Source organism: Pteronotus mesoamericanus, unplaced genomic scaffold, assembly GCF_021234165.1.
Source record: "Pteronotus mesoamericanus isolate MK-2021 breed Mesoamerican mustached bat unplaced genomic scaffold, CSHL_Meso_final contig_24, whole genome shotgun sequence".
Classification (NCBI taxonomy): domain Eukaryota; kingdom Metazoa; phylum Chordata; class Mammalia; order Chiroptera; family Mormoopidae; genus Pteronotus; species Pteronotus mesoamericanus.
In genome coordinates, this window is record NW_026555100.1 from 22,555,261 (window position 1) to 22,578,212 (window position 22,952).

The 22,952-nt window shown below is 33.9% G+C and overlaps 1 protein-coding gene across 5 annotated transcripts in view; it reads right to left on the reverse strand.

Annotated features, from left to right (window-relative positions):
• PRKG1 (protein kinase cGMP-dependent 1) overlaps window positions 1-22,952 on the reverse strand; it is a 1,177,478-nt gene that overhangs the window by 3,378 nt on the left and 1,151,148 nt on the right. For all 5 annotated transcript variants that reach the window (XM_054572784.1, XM_054572783.1, XM_054572786.1 and 2 more), the window contains 5 exons: window positions 18,388-18,529; window positions 16,729-16,892; window positions 3,254-3,376; window positions 3,112-3,174; window positions 1,949-2,015 (listed from right to left, as the gene is read on the reverse strand). In XM_054572784.1, the coding sequence (XP_054428759.1) occupies window positions 1,949-2,015; window positions 3,112-3,174; window positions 3,254-3,376; window positions 16,729-16,892; window positions 18,388-18,529 (559 nt within the window). The remainder of the gene's footprint in view (window positions 1-1,948; window positions 2,016-3,111; window positions 3,175-3,253; window positions 3,377-16,728; window positions 16,893-18,387; window positions 18,530-22,952) is intronic.

The window sequence follows — 22,952 nt, forward strand, 5'->3', positions numbered from 1 at the left end:
CCCTTTTCTCCACAGCCTCGCCAGCACCTGTTGTTTGTTGATCTGTTTATGATGGGCATTCTGACCGGTGTGAGGTGGTATCTCATTGTGGTTTTAATTTTCATTTCTCTGATGACTAGTGATGCTGAGCATCCTTTCAAATGTCTCTGAGCCCTCTGTATCTCTTCCTTGGAAAAATGTCTGCCCAGGTCCTTTACCCATTTTTTAATTGGATTTAAACATCTTTTTTATCTAATCATCCTTTGAAGAATACTCAAGTTGTTTCATGCCTGGGCTAATGTGAATAATGCTGCAATAAACATAAGTGTATATATATATCTTTATGAATAAGTGTTTTCAAAATTTGAGGGGTAGACACACAGAAGACGGATTGCTGGGTCATACAGTTGCTCTATTCTTAATTTTTTGAGGAACCTGCATACTGTTTTCCATAGAAGCTACACCAATTTACATTCCCACTGGTAGTGTGTCAGGGTTCCCTTTTCTCCACATCTTCTCCAACACTTGTTATTTCTTGTCTTGTTGATACAGCCATAATAGTCATTTTAGCAGGTATGATAGGGTATCTTATTGTTACTTTGATTTGCATTTTCCTTATACCTAGTGAAGTTGAGCATCTTTTGATATATCTATTGACCACATGTATTGTCTTCTTGGGAAAAGTGTTCAGGTCTTCTGCCTATTTTTTGTTGTTTTTTTTAAAATTGTTGTTGAGTTGTATGAGTTCTTTATATGTTGTGGATATTGGACTCTTATCAGAGGTATCATTTGCAAATACCTTCTTCCATTTGGTTGGTTGCCCTTTCACTTTGTTGATGGTTTCTTTTGCTGTGCAGAAGATTTTAGTTTGATTTAGTAGCATTCGATTTATATTTTTGCTTTTATTTCTCTTGCTTTTGGGGTCCAGTTCAAAAAAAAACGCTTTGAAACCAAGGTCCATAGTTTAGTACCTGTGTTTTCTTCTACGTATTTTATTGTTTTAGGTCTTATATTCAAGCCTTTAATCCATTATTAGTTATTTTTTGTGTACGGTATCAGATAACTCCAGTTTGATTCTTTTGTACATGGCTTTCTAATTTTCCCACAGCTACTTATTGAAGAGGCTTTCCTTTCTCCAGTGTATGTTTTGGACACTTTATTGAAAGTTAGTTGGCCATATATGCGTGGGTTTATCTCTGAGCTGTTCCATTTTTCTACATGTCTATTTTTCTGCCAAAAATATATTATTTTGAATATTGTGGCTTTGTTGTATGGTTTGGAAATGGGGAGGGAGGAGTAATACGGTAACAAGGGAGGGGGAATTATGTGGGGGCATGAATCAAACGATATTGGCCAGGAATCCATAGCTGTTGAAAATGATTGCTGGTATACTGACCGAACGCTACCAGAAACCAGAGGAATGCTCTGATGTGGCTGTTATGGTTAGGCTCTTGGGGACAGAGCAAGATAGAAAGTAAACTGAAATCATAAACATAAAGTAACATACATTATTCTAACTCCCTCAAGTATACTCACATATGTACTGTATCTTATGTAGAGAAAACACACATGTGAAGAAATTTAAAATATACATATTTCTAATAATTCATGAATATGACTAATTAATTAATCTTATTCTTGGATAATGATGTATAAAGTTTATATATTATGGGAAAAAAACCCTGGTTGAAGGAGATTCATTATACCCTTAACATTTACCATACCAAAAGTCAACTTTTATTCACAAATAAAAGAAACAAATTAGAATGAATAGTTAAAAAGGGTAACAGTAAAATACATATACATGTACATATAAAAACCATCCCCTAGCTTATCTGTTTTTAAGCTTGGATTTTAGATGTAATTATTTTAATATGGTACTTCTATTGTTTATTTTATCTGACCATAGAATAAAACTTTAAAAATAACTGACAAACACTTTCATGTATATCATGGAAAATCTACTTACACTTGGTATTATTGGAGGTGTCAAGGTGCCTTTTCTTAAGCCTTCCCAGTTAAAGCCCTCAAACCATCTAGGAAGGGAAAAAAAAAGAGTTAAAAGCATTTTACCTCAGCTAAAGCCTTCTCAGTGAAACATTGTGATGCCCATGACTGATGAAAAATAGGCAAACATCTTCAATGTGAGAAAAATATTTTCTACCTAATTTCAGATTTTTAAAAATTAGATTTTTTGGAATGCATCATTTAAACAGATTTTTAAAAATCCATTTGTCAAATCTTTAAATACCAGTTAGAAAGCAACTCCTTTTTAGTCTAGTAATTTGTCATAATATCTGCATGACCTTGTCCCTACGCTATCATTATAACTTAAAAAATGTCATAACATACTTGGCCCTGTGTCTTACAAAATTTTTTTTTTAAGGAGGTAGAATTATGCGTGAAAAGTCAGGACAGAAAATTATCTTCCCATCTTTGCCACTGATTCAATAGGCAAGCTTAGTTAATCAACCTTTCACGTCACTGTATTGGTTTCTACATGTCTCATTTTCCTCCCTTTTTTCTTTTTTTAATACAGTGTATGTATTTTGTGTATAGCTTTTCTGTAAAAATGTTGACCAAATAACACAAAGGGTTTTTTTTTTGTTCATTTGGTTCATTTTTGTTGTGTTTTTATCTTTGAAAGAATTCACCATTATCAAATGCTTATACCAAACTCTTAGCAGACCTCTTAGATAGTCCTAGGTATTTTGGTAAATAAGTTCCTCTGGTATGGAAGTGAATTTCCTGGGAGTGTTACAGAAACAGGTAAATAGAAAAAAAAACAGTTTGATCTTAGGTTAGCTCTAGACATCTATCAACATGCATAAAGTCTGATATTTAAGATGCTCTTTTTTTTTTGGAGGCTATATACTATTTTTTTTCTTTGTCATGCTATCTAAACAGAAAGTGGTTGCAGAAATATATTTTGGTTTTAGTCTAGGAACTAGGCATGATATGATGGAGAACTTTTGTTTTTAATAGTCTCATAGGGAATATAATACCAGAATTAAATATACATTTCTTGTGGCTAATTGTATCCATTATACAATGACTAACTTTAAAAAACATCAGTCTAGAGAAATGCTTTCAGGTCTTCTCAACTTAAAATTATAAGGAAAGACTACTTACTTGTGCTTCTGAATATCTTTCACTCCATTTTTCAAATTCCCTAATCTTTCTGATGGATTGTCCCTAAAAACAAAATAATTGATAAAAAATCTAAATTTTAATATTATACACTTTTCAAAAATAATGTGGTTGAAATGCTTACCTGCATAGTTTTTTAATTAAATTAGCAGCATTTTTGGCAATCTTCTTTGGAAATTCTATCATGTCAATCCCTCTCAATATGATGTTATAAGTTTTCATTGGATCTGGCCCTGAGAAAGGTGGGCTGCAAGAATGAGAGACATGAAAAGAGATATTACTTTTATTTTCTAAATAAGGAAACTTAGTATAACTCCATAAATGACATCAATTCTTGTTTTTGGGCTTATATTTGGGAAGATAATGGAATAACACACTTAATAGCAAAACAGTATGGAAATCTTTCTAAGTAAACCGCTTAGCAAAATCACTAATGGGTCAAGTTTGTCTGCTTTTCTCTCATTTCTTTTTAGTGCAGGTGCTTTTCCCCTTTTGCCATCCTTAATCATTCAAGGTGCCTCTTCCACTGTCTGGCTCTTTCTCATACTTATCATGTCATTGAGAACATTTTAGATGAAATTCAAAACTTTTAGGGTGGGCCACAAGCTCATCAATGGTAGGACTCCACTTGCTGGCATTACATCCTCACTCAGGGGCATTCAGCCTTGTCAGCCTTCTGTTTCTCTGAAGTACCAGGCCATTTCCTCACTCAGGGTGCTGTTTATTTTGCCCTGATTTATCTGGCTAATGTCTAACTTATCACTTCTTAGCTTCAGTATTATGTTGTTTCCTCAAAAAGGCCTTCTCTAATCAACCCAATATAACCAATCACATAACCTTAATCAACCAACATAAAACAATCCAATGATCAAATTTTAACTTTATCCAAATCAGAGCCCCCTGTCATACTCCCTTTTCTTCTTTTCTCCTTTTTCTCTTACAGCACCCTTTATGACACTTACTATGCTTTGAAATTACTTCTTCATTTGTGTGATTATTTGTTTTGTATCTGTCTTTTCTCCCAGACTAAATTTTGTTCTCCACTGGTATTCCTGGAATCTAGCAGAATGCCTAGCACATAGTAAGTGATCAGTAAATATCTGTTGAAAGAACACTTCTATGGAAGTGGGCTCCTCCTATCCTTTTCTCCCTGCTCTTCAGAGCTCAGTAGATAACCTAATGCAAGGCATCTTCTTTGTTGGGAAGAATATAATACCCAAGAGATCATGAGCCAGCCTTATTGCTTTTTTTTTTTTAACCTACATATATCCTTGGAATATGGCTTTGTGCCAAGACCAGGGAATACAGAGATGACTAAAGTCAGTTCAGATAAGAAAGTAATGTGATATACCTTGAAAAATTATTTCTTTGGAAATTAATTGTTCTCCTAATTCAGGGCTCATATCTCTTTGGAAAAATATGGGCTATTATTATTATTATTTTTTGTCTATCATGCTTATTCATAGCAGTGCAAAATATTTTCTTCTCTTGAGCAGCCACACTGATTTGCTTAAAATAGGAAGTAAGTAGGGGATTTGATTGTGCTCAGAACTGCGATGATTATTCACCTAGAGTTTCTGTCTCAATTTTCTGTGACAGGTACTTTCTATTTAATTTAATATGTCATTAGCTAGTAATTTAACCTGCCAGTTTTAATTTTTGCTTAAAATATGAGAAAGAACAATATCTTAGAGTTTTGACTGTCAGTTTACTATTTTCCTAATACATGCATACTTTTGCTATTGTACTTTTTCATTTATCTTCAAAAGACAAGAATCACTTATTGAAGATCACTTTTGTGTTTTTTACAAGTGATGCATATTCAATCCAAGACAGTCATGTAATATATAAAACATAAAATTAGAAAAATGTAAAAATCATCCAATACCCCAAAATATTCATAGTAATTAACATTTTTAAATATAATTTTATATATTTCTCTATGTAGATGGAAAGACACAGGGTTATATAATACATGCCCTTTTAAAATAAAAGAAATGCTAAATTTCAGATATGTGCTTCTTCACCAATAATATTAACTCCTAAAAGATTTCTCTTAAATTAAGAAAACAATTTTTAAATACTTTAAATTTGGGAGTTTTCTTTTTTACAATGACATACTGGTTTTGCCAAAAAGTTCATTCCCCCTGCCCCTCGTAAGATGGCCCTAGTAGCAATTAGTTGTCTTTAACTTCACTCAAAATAATTTTGTTAGACTGTATTACGACAGTTGTCATATCAGTGTGCATTTAAAAAATACTTATCAAAATTATTGAATTTTTGTGTAGCCATTTTAGTATTGAAGATGAAAGAAAATATATGCAACATTTTCAGCATATTATGCTTTATTATTTCAAGAAAGGTAAAAACAAAACTGAAACACAAAAAAGGTATGGAGAAGGTGCTATCATTGATTGAACATGTCAAAAGTGGTTTGCGAATTTTCATGCTGGAGATTTCTTGCTGGACAATGTTCCATGGTAGCGTAGACCAGTTGAAATTGATAGTCATCAAATCAAGACAATGTTGGTCCATGTGGGAGATAGTTGACATATTCAAAATATTCAAATCAATAAAATTATTGGTGAAAACGAAAAATGTGTCTCTTATTTTATGGAAAAAAAATATGGATTTTTTGGCCAACCCAATAATTTAACTACAGAAGAATACTTAAGATTCTTAATTGTAAATGAGGACAAATGGGCTTTCCTGTAATTATTCTTATGTTCTCTCCCTCATCTTAACTTTTTTTTTTAATTTTAGTATTAAGATTGCCAAAGATTATAACATTTTCATTCTGTTCAATACTCAAAATTCAATTATTTAATCTAAGTTCTAATTAATTAGATCCAAAGTCCATCACAACCCTATTGCTAGTTTCTATATTCCTTATTGTTTAATTTTGATTCTTCTTTTAGTTGACTTGGTCATACGGTAGCATTTTTTAAGTAAGGACCAGGGTGTATGTATACTTCTATGTGGTGTTTTTATACTGTAAGCATAACTTTGTATAAATTCCTGGGTTACACTCTTTGTTTCCCTCAGAACTAAATAGTTCTTGATATGCTACCTTTTAGTATTAAAGACACTATGGAAAAGGTAGAGGCCCAACACCATTTATGACATATTTTTATGGCTTAGATATCCATATGAACACTTTATCATTGAAATTAGAAAATTGTACAAGAACACATGGTGGTGATAGTACTCTAAATCCATTTTTCCATGGTCACTGCTGATCAAAAGGATACTCTTCATCAAGCTGTTACGTCATTTAATTTTCTGTTATTTAGTTTAATGTTTTTCTATCCAATTTGAAACATGTTCTTCACATTTGCAATTTTTTTCTATGTCATTTCGCTTCTATACCCTTTTCCTTGAATCATTTCTATATCCTATTCTATTTTCCATTATTTTTCCCAAATCTATCTATTATCTCCCTGGCTGAGTATTGAATTGCTATTATGCTATTTGTTGCTTATAATAAAACTTTTAGCTCTGTAGTGTTCCTGAGCTCTGCTAGTTTACTTCTATTATCTATGAATACTTGCAGGTATTTCAGGGTTACTTCTTAGAGAGATCATAATCCTTCTATGTTTCTTTGATTCGTTTCTCTTGTTTGTTATTTAGCTGCCTTTTGCTTATGTATCTTTAAGCTAAAAATTAATAGAAAACACCAGCTGAAACTGATTAAAACATTAAGGACATTTATCTCACATAAATGGCAGTTCAGAGGTAGGGTGAACTCTAGACCTGGTGGAATCAGAGCCTCAGTGACCTAGGTTCTTTCTAGGTTTTTATTCTACCATACCTCAGTGTTGGCTTTATCCTAAGGCTATTTCTCCTCCATAGTTATAAGATGACTACCAGTGGAAATAAGGACTTATATACATTCAATAATTATTTGCTGAGTGCATATTAAGGGCATTGAGAATTTATATTGAAAGTCTCCCTTTAGGTTTGTTTGGATCAGCTCAGCTTGTGTGCCCAATCCAATCAATGCCAGTCACCAGGGGAATTTGGTGTGACTGGAATAGATGAATTGAATCTAAACATAAAACTGGAGATAAATTCATCTTTTTCGGAGTCAGACTGTGAATGCTTGAACAAAACCAGTAAGTAAGAAAGGAACTGGTGTGTAGAGGGGGCTATAGTAATGAGAGGGGTAGAGAATGAGTCCCATTGGGCCCTTTCTGATTAACTTTAAATGGAGTGAACTACCCTGAACAACAGAGCAAGCAGGGTTAGAAGCAGGAAATCTAGCATTCTTCACTAGGATTTTTTGCCTTAGAAAATCTCTCATCAGATCATTTATTCTGCTGGCCCTCAATTCTTGGTGTTTCGGAGGTTGCATGGCTCTCAGGAAAGCCCTATCATGTTCTCTGAAACCTTGTGGTCACTGCCACTTTCCCTCTGTTCGCTTCCTTACATTTTGTTGGACAACATGACAGACCTTAAAAAGAAGAATTGGGATATCTGTATGAGATCGCCTTTACCTCAATTTCTCTACCATTCTGTAGTGCTTAACGGGTCTTTATATGAACATTCCTTGCTTTTTTTAAGGTCCATCTATAATTCCAGATTTTATTCCAATTTAAAAAATCATTAGATATGATATCCAGGACCATATATATCACTTTGGTGTCATGCTTACGGTCCAGTTTGCCAGCATAATTCCTAGTAACTATCCACACTGCAGTGTTTGGTATGTATGGTTGCTGAAACTTTCATTGTAGCTAAACATTATCCTATGTTTTATTCTTGCCTTTCCACGCCTTATCTGTTGCCTTCCCTACACCATTACCAAGCAACCTAGTATAAGAAAAAAGAGTAAAGATATTTTTACTACTTTGCTTTCTTTGACTGGAAGTCTCTCTCTTCTTTTATTAATTGAAATGGGTGCTAAGCTAATTTATTTACATATTTTATTGAGACATAATTAACATATAACACTTTATAGTTTTAGTTATACATTGCAATGATTCAATATCTGTACATATTGCAAAATTATCACCATAATAGTTAACATCCATCATTATTCATTGTTGCAATATTTTTATCATGAGAAATTTTAAGATCTATTCCCTTAGCAACTTTCATATATGTAGTATATTATTATTATTTTTTAACACAAATAACAAGCATTAAAAATTTTAATTCCAAAATAAACAGCTGCTGGTTATAAAAAATCCAAACATAAATACATAAAAAAAAGTTATCCTTCATTGCTACTTCTTAGTGGTAACCACTCCTATGAGTAGAGAATTGGGCAGGGCAGTATTTTTAACTATAGTCACCATGCTTTGCATCATATTCCTATTATTCACTTTCTAACTGAAAATTTGTGCCTTTTGAGCCTCTTAGCCCATTTTACCCACCCCTGTCACCTGACTATGGAAGCACCAATTTGTTCTTTGCAGCTGTGAGCTTTATTTTGTCTTGTTTTACATTTCACATATAAGTGAGCATATAGTATTTATCTTTCTTTGTCTGACTTATTTCACTTACCATAATGTCCTCAAGATCCATCCATGTTTTTGCACATAACAAGAATTACTTCTTGTCAATGGCTGAATAAAATTCCATGTATATATTCCACGTTTTCTTTATCCATTCATCTGTTGATGAACACTTAGGATTTTTCTGTGTCTTGGCTATTGTAAACAATGTGAACACAGGGGTTTGTGTATCTTTTTGAATTCATGTTTTTATTTTGTTTGGATAAATACCCAAAATGAAATTGCTGTGTCATAGAATAGTTGTATTTTTAATTTTTTGAGGAAATTCCATACTATTTTTCCATCATGGTTGTACTAATTTACATTCCCATCAATAGTGCACAAGAGTTCTCCTTTCTCTACATCCTTGCCAACATGTTATTTCTTGTCTTTTGATAATAGCCATTCCAACAGGTGTAAGGTGATATCACTGAGGTTTTGATTTGAATTTCCCTGATTGTTAGCGATGTTGAATATCTTGTTATCTACCTAATGTCCATCTGTAAACCTTCTTTGTAAAATGTCTGTTCATGCCATCTGCCCATTTTTGTTTATCTGCTATTGAGTTGTATGAGTTTTTTTTTTTGTTTTTTACATTTTGGACATTAGCTTCTTATTATGTATATTTTAACCCATTTTATAGGTTGCATTTTTATTTTGCTGATAGTTTCCTTCACTGTGCAGAGCTTTTTAGTTTGATGAAGTCCTACTTATTTATTTTTATTTTTGTTGTCTTTTCTTTTGGTATCAAATTAAAAGAATCACTGCCCAGATTCATGTCAAAGTGCTCAATGTTGATATTTTCTTCTAGGAGTTTTATGGTTTCACATTTAAGTCTTATGCTCTTACATTCACATCTCTAATCTATTTTGAGTTCATTGTCTTGTATGGTGTAAGAGAATGATCCAGGTTTCCCAACACCATTTATTGAATAGACTGTCCTTTCTCCATTGTATATCCTTGCCTTTTTTGTTGTCAATCAATTGGCCATATACACATGGGTTAATTTCTGGGTTCTATTCTTATCCAATCATTTATGTGTCACTTTTTATGCAAATATCATACTGTTTTGATTTTTATAGTTCTGTAATATAGTTTGAAATCGGGACATAAGATGCCTCCAGCTTTGTTCTACTTCTGTGAAAAAAAAAAGTCACCAGAAATTTGATAGAGATTGCAAAGAATCTGTAGATTGTTTTGGGTAGTATATGCATATTAACAGTATCAATTCTTCTAATCTAATATGAAAATTTTTTCCATTTATTTGTCTTATTCAATTTCTTTCATCAATGTCTTATAGTTTTCCACATACAGCTCTTTCATCTTCTTGGTTAAGTTTACTTATATATTTTATTCTTTTTGATGCAATGATAAATTGTTTTAATTTGGTGGCTCATTATTAATGTATAAAAATGCAACACTTTTTTGTATATTGATTTTGTTTACTGCAACTTTACTGAATTTGTTGATTGTACTAACAGTTTTTCTTTGGAAATCTTTAGAGTTTTTCTACATACAGGGTCCAGTAGAAGTAACACTTGCTTGAATGTGATTTGTAGGGTAATAATATGGGTATAATAATTTATAGTTTTAATTTGAACATTTCACATAAAACATCTTATGGTGTGCTAGTGTGTGATATTGTTATATTAAAGAATTGCATGCTTATGATTTTGTAATAAAAAACGTTTTAAATAAAGAGGGATGTTATTTGTGCCAGGCTCTGTATAATAAGTCCTTTGCAAATAATGACAGTTTAACCACTTCCTTTCCAATTTAAATTCTGTTTATTTATTTACCTGATCTGGCTTGGACTCAAAATACTATGTTGGATAAAAATGGTAAGGGTGGGCATTCTTATCTTATTACTGACCATAGTGGAAAAACTTTCACCTTTCATCATTGAGTCTAATACTAACTGTGGGCTTCTCATATATGGCATTTATTATGTTTAAGTATGTTGCTGCTATACTCACTTTATTGAGAGTTTTTAATCAGGAAAGTATGTCAATTTTTGTTAAATGCTTTTGTCTGCATCTATTGAGATAATCATGTGGTTTTATCCTTTATTTTGTTAATGCGATGTATCACATTGATTTGTGAATGAAGAACCATCCTTTGAATAAATCCCACTTGATCATGACGTATGACTATTTTAATGTATTGTTAATTCAGTCTGCTAATATTTTATTGAATTTTTACATCTATTTTCATTAGACATGTTGTCCTGTATTTTAATTTTCTTGTGGTGGCCTCACCTAGATTTGGTAATGCTGGCATCAGAAAATAAGCTTAGAAGTGTTTCTTCCTCTTCTATTTTTCTAGAAAAGTTTGAGAAAGGTTAACATTAATTCTTTTCTCAGTATTTGGTAAAATTCACCAATAAAACTGCCTGGTCCTGAACTTTTGTTTCTTGTGAAATTTTTGATTTCTAACTCAATCTTCTTACTACTAATCAGCCTAATTATTTTTTTCATTTCTTCATGATTCAATTGCAATAGATTGTATGCTTATAAAAATGTATCCGTTTTCTCAGTTGTCCACTTTACATATAATTGTTCGTGGTAATTTTATAATCTTTTTTATTTCTGTGGTATCAGTTGTAAGGTATACTCTTTCACTTCTGATTATATTTATTTATTTTAGTCCTTTTTTTTTGGTGAGTTTAGCTAAGGTTCTTTTCAAAGATCCAGCTCTTAGCTTCATTGATCCTTTCTATTTTCTTTTAAAATCTCTATGTAATCTGTTTCTAATCTGTTTTTTATTTCCTTCCTTTTATTAACTTTTGGTTTCATTTGTTCTTTTTTTTTTTTTTTTTGGAAGTGTAAAGTTAGATTATCTATTTGAGATTACTCTTGTTTCATGATCTGGCCATTTATCACTATAAACTTCCCTCTAAGAACTGATTTTGTTGCATCTTATACATTGTGTAAACCTGTATTTTCATTTTCTTTTGCTTATTCATAATTTTTTATTTCTCTTTTGATATCCTCAATAACTTATTGGTTGTTCAGTAGTATGTTATTTAATCTCACGTATTTGTGATTTTTTCCTATTTTCTTTTAGTAATTGATTTCTAGTTGCATACCATTGTAGTTGGAAAAGATCCTTGATATAATTTCAATCTTCTTAAATTTATTAAACCCTGTTTTGTGGCTTAACAGATGAACTATTTTGTAGAATGTTGCATGTGCACAATAGAAGAATGTATATTCTCTTGCTTTGGGATAAAATGTTCTCTGTTATCTCTTGACTTCATCTGGTCTAATGTGTTATTAAAGGCTGATGTTCCCTGGTTGACTTGATCTATCCATTGACGTAAGTGAGATATTAAGGTCCCCTACTATTATCGTATGCTATTTCTCCCATTGGCTCTGTTAATATTGGCTTTGTACATTTAAGTGCTCCTATACCTAGTGTGTAAATATTTACAAATTTTATGTCCTTTTGCTGAATTGACCACATTATCATTATGTAATGACTTTGTCTCTTTTATAGTCTTTGTTTAAAGTCTGTTTTCTCTTATATAACTATCCTTACCCCATTTTTCTTTTGGTTTCCATTTGCATGAAATATCTTTTCCCATCCCTTTACTCCTAGTATCTGAAGTGAGTCTTTTGTAGGCAGCATATAAATGGCTCGTTTTTTAAAATTTATTCAGCCACTCTGTCTTTTGATTTGAGAATTGAGTCAACTCACATTTTAAAGTAATTATTGATAACTATGTACTGCTTGCTATTTTCTTAATTTTGGGGGGCTTTTTTATAGTTCCTCTCTGTTCTTTGTCTCCTCCTGTCCTCCTTTGTGGTTTGATGAGTTTCTTTGGTGGTATCCTTAAATTAATTTCTCTTTATCTTTTGGGTACCTATATAGGTTTTAGTTTTGTGGTTATCATGAAGCTTAATCTATAACAATTTATATTTGTAACAGCCTTGTGTTTAGTTGATAATAATTCAACTTTGAATGTATTCTAAAGCTGTGAATCCCCTCCCCAATATTTTATGTTTCTCATGTCACATTTTATACCTTTTTATCTTCTATATCCTTTATTTATGGTCGTTAGTTATTTTTAATTTTTTACAAATTTTGTCTTTTAACTTGCTTACTAGCTTTAAGTGATTAAAGTTTTACCATATGTTTAACTTTACTTGTGATATTTTATTTTCATATGTTCTTGTTATTAATTGGTACCCTTTCTTTTCGATTTAAATGAGTCTCTTAACTTTTTTTTTTTTTTTTGGAAGGCTGGTTTACTGGTGATGAACTTCTTCAGGTTTTGCTCATCGGGAAAACTTCATCTCTCCTTCAATTCTGGTTAATAACTTCACCAGATAGAATATTCTTGGTTGGTAGTTATTTTCTTTTTTTCCCCACATCTTAAATATATCATGATACTCTCTTCTGCCATTATGACAGGTATGAGGTGGTATCTCATAGTGGTTTTGATCTGCATTTCCCTGATGATTAGTGATGTTGAACATCTTTTCATATGTCTGTTGGACATCTGTATATCTTCTTTAGAGGATTTTTTTTGTTGTTGTTATTGGGTTGTATGATTTCTTATACATTTTGGATATCAACCCTTATAGAATATATCACTTGTGAAAATATTCTCCTATTCAGTATGTTGTCTTTGTGTTCTTCTTTATGGTTTCCTTCACTGTGCAGAAACTTTATGGTTTGATGAAGTCCCATTTGTTTATTTTTAATTTTGTTTTCCTTGACTGAAGGAACATATCCAAAACGATATAACTCAGGCTGATGTCAAATAGTTCACTACCTATGTTTTCTTCCAGGAGTTTTACGGTATCAGACCTTACATTTAAGTTTTTAAACCATTTTGAGTTTACTTTTGTATATGGTATAAGAAAGTGGTCCAGTTTCATTTTTTCCATGTATTTGTCCAGTTTTCCAACACCACTTGTTGAAGAAACTATTATTTCTCCATTGTATATTCTTGCTTGCTTAGTCATAAATTAGTTGACCATATGAACAAGGGTTTATTTCTGGACTCTCAATTCTGTTCTATTAATTTATGTGCCTATTTATATACTGTTTTGATTATTATACACTTGTAGTATAGGTTGAAATCAGGGTGTGAGATAACTCCAACTTTGTCCTTCTTTTTCAAGATTGCTTTGGCTATTTGTGGTTCTGCATACATTTTGGGATTATTTTTTCTAATAGTTATGAGAAGACTGTCATTGGTATTTTGATAGGAGTACATTGGTACATTGAATCTGTAGATTGCTTTGGGTAGTATGGTCATTCTCAAGATATTAATCCTTACAATCTATGAACATGGTATTTCATCCTTTTTGATGCAGTGGGACTGTTTGTTATTAGTGTATGAAAACATGAGGGCTTTCTTTATACTAATTTTACACCCTGCTACTTTACTATTAGACTCCCCTCTGGGAGGTACTGGCACGCTGGACAGCAGTAGCAAAAGGGCACAATCATGGTGCCCAGTGGCTTGAGCAAGGCAGAGGGAAGGCATAGAGATGACACCAGCCAGGAAATAAAAAAGAGAGAAAGAATAAAAAAGAAAAAGAAAGTATAAAATTAAAAATAAAATGTAATTCATCAACTGGAGCAAGGTGGAAGGAAAGCACAAAGATTGTACTTGCCAGTCTCTGTCCCTACAGAGCACCCCAGCAGGTCCCCAGATGTGTCTTACATCCGGTACTTGCCACTCAGGCCAACACTCCAAGACAAGCAAATGAGTGTCTCCCATACAATGTCCAGTACCCCTCATTTGGCTGCTTGTGCATTGGGCCCTGAAGCAAGTGAGTCCGAGTGCAGGAGTCCTTGTAGAGCCATTTTTCCTATCACTGTAGCCTTGTTGGCCTCGTGGGTGTTGGTTTTCAAAGCTAGATGTTTGAGGGACTCATCTCTCGGATGTAGGGCCTAATGTTGGAGTTGATCAATGTGGAGTTCAAATCCTTTGCTCTGCAGTCCGCAGCTCTGACTTTGAGTTTCCCCCTGATTGTAGGTTGGTATTTTCTTTGTGGGTTTATGGCAAGACTGTGTTCCAGCCTCTCCTACCCTCTTCACCATGGGCCTTCTCTTGTTCACCCAATGTATGGAAATCACTTAGCCAGTTTTTAGTTTGTTTTTTTCCGCAAGAGTTGTTCCATATATAGCTGTAGACTTGGTGTGTTCATGGAAGGGGGTGAGTTCAGGATCCTCTTCTGCTGCCATTTTGAACCATATCATCCTAAGACCATTTATTTTTAATCATAAGTATTGTTTATGATATAAGTATTTTGGGTAATAAGTTCAGCTTTGGCCATACCACACAGATTATGATTTATAGTGCTTTATTAATTTATTACTGTTTACTATCCCAAAATTTCTATGGCCTTATAGTTACTTAGAAAGGTAATCTTTAAATTTTCAAGTGTTAAGATTTTTTCTTTTAAATCCTTGTATTAATTTCTAGTTTCACTATATGGCAGTCAGATATTGTGACCTGTGAAATTTCAATTTGAAACAATTAAGAATTCTTTTATTAAGGATTTCTTTACAGTTTAGTATATTAAATTTTTAAAAGTTTGGTTTTATTTTTTCCTTATCACTCAATAAATAAATAATGATTGTAGAAAAAAATTAAATGACTAAGGATAAATAGAAATTATCATGGTTAACGCTTACTGTAGTTATCAATGATTAATATTTTAATTCTTAGTTAATAGTTTTTTTCCATTCATTATATAATTGGTTTTTATAAACATTTAAAGAACACCAGAAAGGTTATCTCTCTATCCATACGATATATATGTATGTTAAATTCAACGAGGTTAGGTCACAGAGAATTAATTTGAAATCAATATGTAATTTTCAAGAGTAATAGTTTAAAATGTCTACAAATAAAATTAAAAACACAGCATAACTATTCCTGGCAATGACAGTAGCAGTAGTAGCTGTTTGCATTTATGAAGGGCTTCTTACATTCTAAACACTCTTCTAAGTGCTTCATATATTCACTGATTTTTCACAAAGAACAGTGGGTCTAAAGGTCTTCAGTCTTCCTCTCATTTTCATTGTAACTACTAAGTTCTCTTAATTAATTCTTTCACATCCCACTTCATGCTTATCCCTTTCTATCCACTCTCCCTACCTTACTCTGGTCTCTCAGCATCCCAAATCTGAATTACTAAAATGATCTTCAAGCTAGGCTCCCCATCCACCTTCCAATTTGTCCTACACGTTTCATTTCTGCTAGCTGTTTTTCTTTAAATATCACAACACATGTCATTCCTTTGTCAGAAAGTACTCAATGATTCCCTCTCTGGATGGAATCTAAATACTCAGGTATAGAAAACATGACCCTTGAAAGGCAACTAATTGATTTCCCGTCATTTTAAAACATGAACCATCTTCATGTCTCTGCCCACAACAGCATCTCTTTTTAAGCCACGTCTCACTTCCAGGAATGTCTGTTTCCCTTGCTTGTTCTCAGAATTCTTACTGTAAGGCCCAGCTGTAGTCTTTTCTTCTTCAAAGTCTTTCTGGATAAATCCAGCCTTCTGAACTAGATCATAATGACCCTATTACCCATTGTCCTGAGTGCATGGCTTGGTGGTGTATTTGTTTTTCCTTCCATTGAAATGTTTCTAGTCTGTTTTATACTTGGTAGTATCCACAGTCCATTTTTTAGTCGTTTACGACTATAATATTATTACATAAAAGACCTGAAAAGCATTCAAATTTCATTTAGATATAACAATTGCTAACAGGGCCTCTTATTCATATAAAGAGTTGACCCTAGATAATCTTATGACTATAATTTCTCCTGTTCCATTGCAGGCTAAATGACGAAGCTCAAAGATCTCACAGAAAGACACTGGATCATTCCATATTCACATATGTATAAAGAATTAGCAATTATGAATCCAAAAGCTGATGCTGTGTTTATTGCCCTCATCTGAATCATTTTAAACTTTGCTTTATGAACTCCTGCTCATCTGCATAACTAGAGTCATAACAAGATATGGTGAAATGTGCTTTAAGATGGTCTAATGAGAGTGACAAAGGCAGGAGTGTGTAGCTGTTTTCTAGTCTATTTACTTCAGCAGCTCTCTATCAATGCCCATACCTGCCAGTCAGAAGTTCATACATTAGGATTCCCAGGGACCAGTAGTCGGCTGAAATGTCATGGCCTTTGTTCAGGATGATCTCTGGGGCCACATACTCTGGAGTCCCACAAAAAGTCCACGTTTTCTTTCCAAATCCTATTTTCTTTGCAAAGCCAAAATCAACCTTACAAAGAGAGAAAAACAAGATATTTCAAGCCACTTATGATTAAGTTTTAAAAGCAAGAAGTTACTTTGCTGAAGTACACTGATGATAAAAAAGAATAAAGAGATGTAAGTTAAAATCCTGTCTTCTAAAAGGAGTCATCTATATTGTAAACAAAGCCTGCCTGGGCAAATTTGCTCTCAATGGGATAAGTTGAAACTTAAGTAAAGGATGAAATTCACATCATTAAAAATAAAGGCAAATTTTCTTTCTGGAAACACTTTCCATTCTTCCTTCATTTATGCCAATGGATGTTGGGCCATAAACAAATAATTTCTCCTCTTTTTAAAAAAATATTTTCTTTATTTACTTTTAGAGAGAGGGTAAAGGAGGAACAAAAAGGGGGAGAGAAACAGCAATGTGCGAGAGATACATCTATCCATTACCTCACACATACCCCTGAAAGAGCCCTGGCCTGTGGCCGGAGCACGGGCTCTGCCTGGGAATCAAACTGCAGCCGTTCAGTGCGCAGGCCGGCACTCAATCCGCTGAGCCACGCCGGCCAGCACAAAGTAATTTCTCCGTTACTCAAAATTTTAAAAAGACTGCTTGTACCTATTTACCGTATTTCTCAGAGTATACGAGTACAGAATTTCTGCTGGATTAAGGGAAACTGAGAATTCATTCAGTGATAATTTAGAAAACACTTTAATTAAAAGAACTAATAACAAAGTTATGAGACCAATGACTGCTCTTAGTAATCACAGACAGATGTGAAAATGTTTCCTTCATTTTTCTAGAAACCTTTTGAAGAAGGATCCTCAAATGCAGAAAATCTATTTTTTTCTAAAACAATTTGGTTGCGAATACAAAATAATTAACTGCCATTTTACTTGGTTTCTTTGAAAAATCTTATGCTGAATAAAAATTCTAAAAGTTGAAAAATTATATCAGGTACTGAGAGAATCAAAGCCTACAAAAGTCATGCAATAAATAAATAAATAAATAAATAAATAAATAAAAACTTACCTTCCATAGTAAGTCTTTAAAGTTCTTGACCAATTTTTAAAAATTATTATTATCATTACACTACTACTATTAACTTGGTCTGTATAAAATTATCTGCAAAGCCCAATTTTCCCAATTGCATTATTGTCAAATTTAAAATATTAAAATGATCCATAATTTTCCATATAAATACCTTTTCCCTTTGGATGGCAGAAGGCCAGATGGAAAAATAACTTCTACAAAGCTCTTTAAGGTCTACGAACACATGCCAGCAAGCATGGATCTACTCTAGCATGTTTTGCCGCGATAATATTAATTCATACCTAGCCAGTTTAATTTCTAATATCATTGAAGAGTAGTTCACTAAGAACAGTAACACTCAAACCTGCTTTTAAGGAAAGTTCTCGTATGTAAAAAGAAAAATAAGATTTTATGTTAGCAAATGAACACAACTTTATACACCAGTATTTTAAAACTGCAGGGCAGAAAATGTGTGAATAACACTAACCAGTTTGGCGTAACCTCGGTGATCTAGGATGAGATTTTCTGGCTTGAGGTCCCTGTAAATGATTCCTTTGGAATGCAGATAGGCAAACGCTTCTACCACACATGCTGTGTAAAATCTGGTTGTAGAATCTTCAAATGAACCTCTGAGATACAGAAAATGGAATGAACATTATATAAGAAATTAGTTCACCTAATAAGGTTTTATTGCTAATTGCACTATATCCCTGTGCCAAAATTTGACCCCAGAGACCAAATCCTACTGGCCAAATGTCCTATGATTGCTATTGTATTGGGTTTTCAAAAGCATTTGGGGATTAAGTCAAGGAGTTCTTTGCTGTTATAAATAGGAGAGTTTAATCTAACTTCCTGAAAACACTGAGGAAGAGTTGAAACACATATCATGTTTTTTGTAGTTGGCAGCTTCCTCCTAATGGCCCACTACAATGAATAAGGCACAGTTACAGTCGTGGGCAAAGAGAGAAAAATCCTATCTTAGAGCTTGTCTATCAAGGGGTGTGTTTTAAAGGAGAGTTTATGAGTTCAGTCGTATTTATTCATAGAGGACTTGTTTTTTAATCTTTCTAAATAATATGGATATGGCTCATGAGAATGTGATTGAAAGTTAATATTTTCAAAGAACCACTTTCATAACAAATTGTGTTACTTCTGATACAATCATATCACAAGCTAAATATTCTTCTGTATTTGAAACTTCCATCAGCAAGACAATACCTACTTCCTACCTCACTACCTTCTTACTAGAAAGAAAAAAAATAGAGCTAATTAGAAGGAAAAAGGTAATTGGATGGGAAAGGTTATTAGTTAACTTGTTTATGATGTTTAGCAAGAAAATGCTCTCTCTCTGCCTGCCTTGTGGATTTATTTAATGAAATAATAATAAAGGGAAAAACCTTGACATCTAAGGTTAGCTCCTTGGTTCCAGGCGAGAACCTTTACAGTTTATTTTCTTTCCTTAAAAAGATAAACTATGATTTGTTTCCTCTGTTCCCAGTGGTAAACACAATTTAATCATTCTGTGATAATTCAAGGACATTAGTGTGAACATCAGCTCTTGAGGGGGCCGAGGTTAACATGCGAGACGAGCACCCAGGCAGTTTTGGGTAGTGTGCAACAAAGGGGAGCCCTAAAACTTGCTGTCGTGAGAGTCACTGATGTCAGTTTGCATTTTGATGACATTTGTTTCTTTTTCAATACTGAGAAGTAAAGGCTAACAAAAGGGGAAATGAAACATGGTTGCTATTGTATAAAATTAATCAGTGAATCCAAGGCTGAAGCAGCCAATTTTCAGATCATTTATCAGAAATATTGTGTCTTCCAGAAAGATATTCTTCACGTCAACTCTTAATGCCCCTGAGTTGTCACTGGCATAATTAGCTCATCCCAAACGAAATTTTTCTTCTGAAGGAAATTTGAAGCATGACGATATCTCTTCTAGATAACTAGGACATTTAACTATGATTACTGAGATTTTAGTATCTCTCTTCAACAATATCCAAATAAAACAAATGTGAATTATAAGGGCAAGAAACACTTGAGAAGAACTGCATCTATATTAGGAAATAAATAATATGCTTTATGTTGACATTTTCATCTGCTTGGAGTTACCTTTGCAAAGTTAATACTATATAATCCTGTGTATTGCAAAAGGGATTAAGGTAGTATATCTTTATGGTCCTTCTTCTTTGTGCTTAATTATGTAGATTTGTCTGTCAAGAGCAGTATATTCCTTTCAACTGGAGAGATTATTTGCCTTAAATAGTAAGCATCCATAATAGATCATTACTGATCTATTAACATGGAGATTTAGCTACTTAGTGTTATGATGTCAGTCCTCAGTGGAGAGCACTGCAAAGCCCAAGCAAAACAAAAGAGCCCATGGAATACAGCCTTGTCTTATTTCATACTATGCCTTCTTTTAATAAGAAAATTGATTACATCTTTGTATCAGGACTAATTGTAATTTGCGTGGACCTTTTGAAAAGCCTACCAATTCTTGATTACTGTTAGAAGAGATTATTTCTGCAGTTGGGACTTTGGGTAACATATGTTTTCCTTAATACTCAGTTGTTAATGTGACCAAAGTGACAAATGCATTGTTAATGTTGTAAGGAGGGTAAACACTTATGTGAGAGATCAGTTTCTCATGAAAGCGCTGCTGAAAGGTAGTCATGTTTATATTCTGAATAACCTGATTATTCACAGATGAAAAAATCTTAATAGAACTCAAAGTCATTAAAGGAGGATGTAGGCTAAGAATATGGAACAAGAATTCTGAGCTCAAATCTGGGTTTCACTTACTGTGCAACTAACTAGACCTTCCAGGGTCTCAGTGTTTTCCTGTGCAAAATTAGACTAATAACAGAAACTATCTCACTGGGTTTTCATGAGCATACATGAATTGATGCATACATTTAAAATGAGTGCCTGCCATGCAACTGGTGCTCAATAAATAATAGCCATTATAATTAAGCACAAAAACCTCTTCTTTAGCCACTATATTAATGGAGAAAAACTGATACAAGCTGGGTCTGAAGTTTTGGAGGGATGGGAATGGGGAGGTTACAACACTAATTATCACTGTTACCAAGTGTCTGCTTCTTCTCACTGCTAAGGCTAGCTGCCAGCTTTGAGGAGCCTTCTGCTCATGTCTGTTCCTTTCACTTTTCCCATGCTTCTCACAAATGTGTGGGCAAAAATTACCCTTTTATTTTCTGCCAATTGACATGCTCCTTTTTTTTCCCCCATCAGGAGGTGGACTGACCACGAGCTATACATCTTTGGGTCTTCAGGTCTTGACACACCTGTTTATTTGTTTCATGGTTTCTCTTCTCCTGAGCCATTTTGGAATTCAGGTTTTAGAAAGCTGATCTCATTTGTTCAACAGATCTATATTGAGCATCTCCCATATATAAATCCATCTGTAACTCCTTTTGATAATTCAATGAAAACCTTAACTCAATCACATTTCCATGTTATATGATAAATCAACACAATATATGAACCCAAACTATCCACCAGCAACTCGGTGTCATCATTAAACTTTTGCTGTAGGTAATTTGAGGATTTTAAGATAATTCTTTTAGAAAGCAGTCACAAAGCATTGTATTAGGGTGACTCAAAATGAAAAATTACTATTAGAATTGGGAATGACAAAGTAAACTTGAGCTAAAACACAAATGAAAGCTTGTTTTATCAACACTTATAAGGTTGCTTAAAGAAATAAATCACTGCCTCATAGCTCTTTGAAATAATAAATTATGCCTTGACAATTCTGTCATTTCAGTTACAAGTAAGGGATAGGTTCTTATACATTTTTGGGGAATGAATATTTATTTTGACTAGGTGGCACTATATAATGATTTTACTGAGAGAATTAGATGGTTGTGTATACATATTGACAGACACATATTAAAATTTTATCACAATGTTTAATCCACTTGACATAAACTGAGTCCTGAAATGACAGAATGTAACAAAGACAAAGCATTTCTTACAAAAAAGATAAGTTCTTTCCTTTCACTGACTAGTAATAGAAATTATTAATGAGTGTATGAACATGAAGTGCCTTGCAGCTTGCGCAGGTTCCTTGCCCATTATAAAATTTGGGGGGGCGGTAAATGATTATGAAAACACATTCATCTTCTTGAAATATTTTCAATCTATGTCATCTATTATTAAATTTTTAAAAATGGAATATAAACAATCACCTCTATACGACTTCCAGTCAAGATGGGAAGTAGGAAAATGCTGTGCTCACCTCCTCCCATGACCACATCAAAATTACAGTTAAATTATACAAAGCCATCATTGAGAACTACCTAAATACTAGCTGAACACAAGTCCTGTAACTGAGGATATCAAAAAGCAGCTGCGTCAAGACTGGTAGGAGGGGCAGAGGCACGGAAAGAGCAGGTGCCACACCCACGTGCCATGATTAAGAATCGGGAGGGATCTCTTGGCTCTGGAGGTTCCTCCTGAGGAGGTAGGGGGCCCAGCCCCACACCCAGCTCCCCAGCCCAGGATGCCAATGTCGAGAAGAGGAGTCCCCATAACATCTGACTGTGAAAACCAGTGGGGATTGCATTCCGAGTGAGACCGAGTGCTTCTGGTGTACCAGGCGTTTCTCTTTAGGAGCCGTGCATGGATTGGCTCACTCACGATCCACTAGCTTTGGGCCCCAGGGCAGAGGCAGCAGCTCAGAGTGCCAGGGACACATGGGGAGGAACTGAATGGCTTGGCTTCAGGGTAAGGGCTGGAGAAACAAGGGTCAGGGCGGCTATCTCTGGGGACCGACATGCTGGCAGGTGCAGGAACATGCCGAATCTAAGCTCCCCATTAACCTGGATAACAGCATTCTCTCCACCAGGGTGGTTCCCTGAGATGCAGCAACACCCACCTCCCATGTCTGGCTGAACCTCTTCCAGTGGCTCCCCCACAAAAGTGCCCTGCTTCAGCTAAACCTGCAGACTTTCCTAAAATCTTCCAAAGGCCCACAAACCCCAAACGAGCAATAGCCAGACTCTGCATGACCTTTACTTCTTGCTA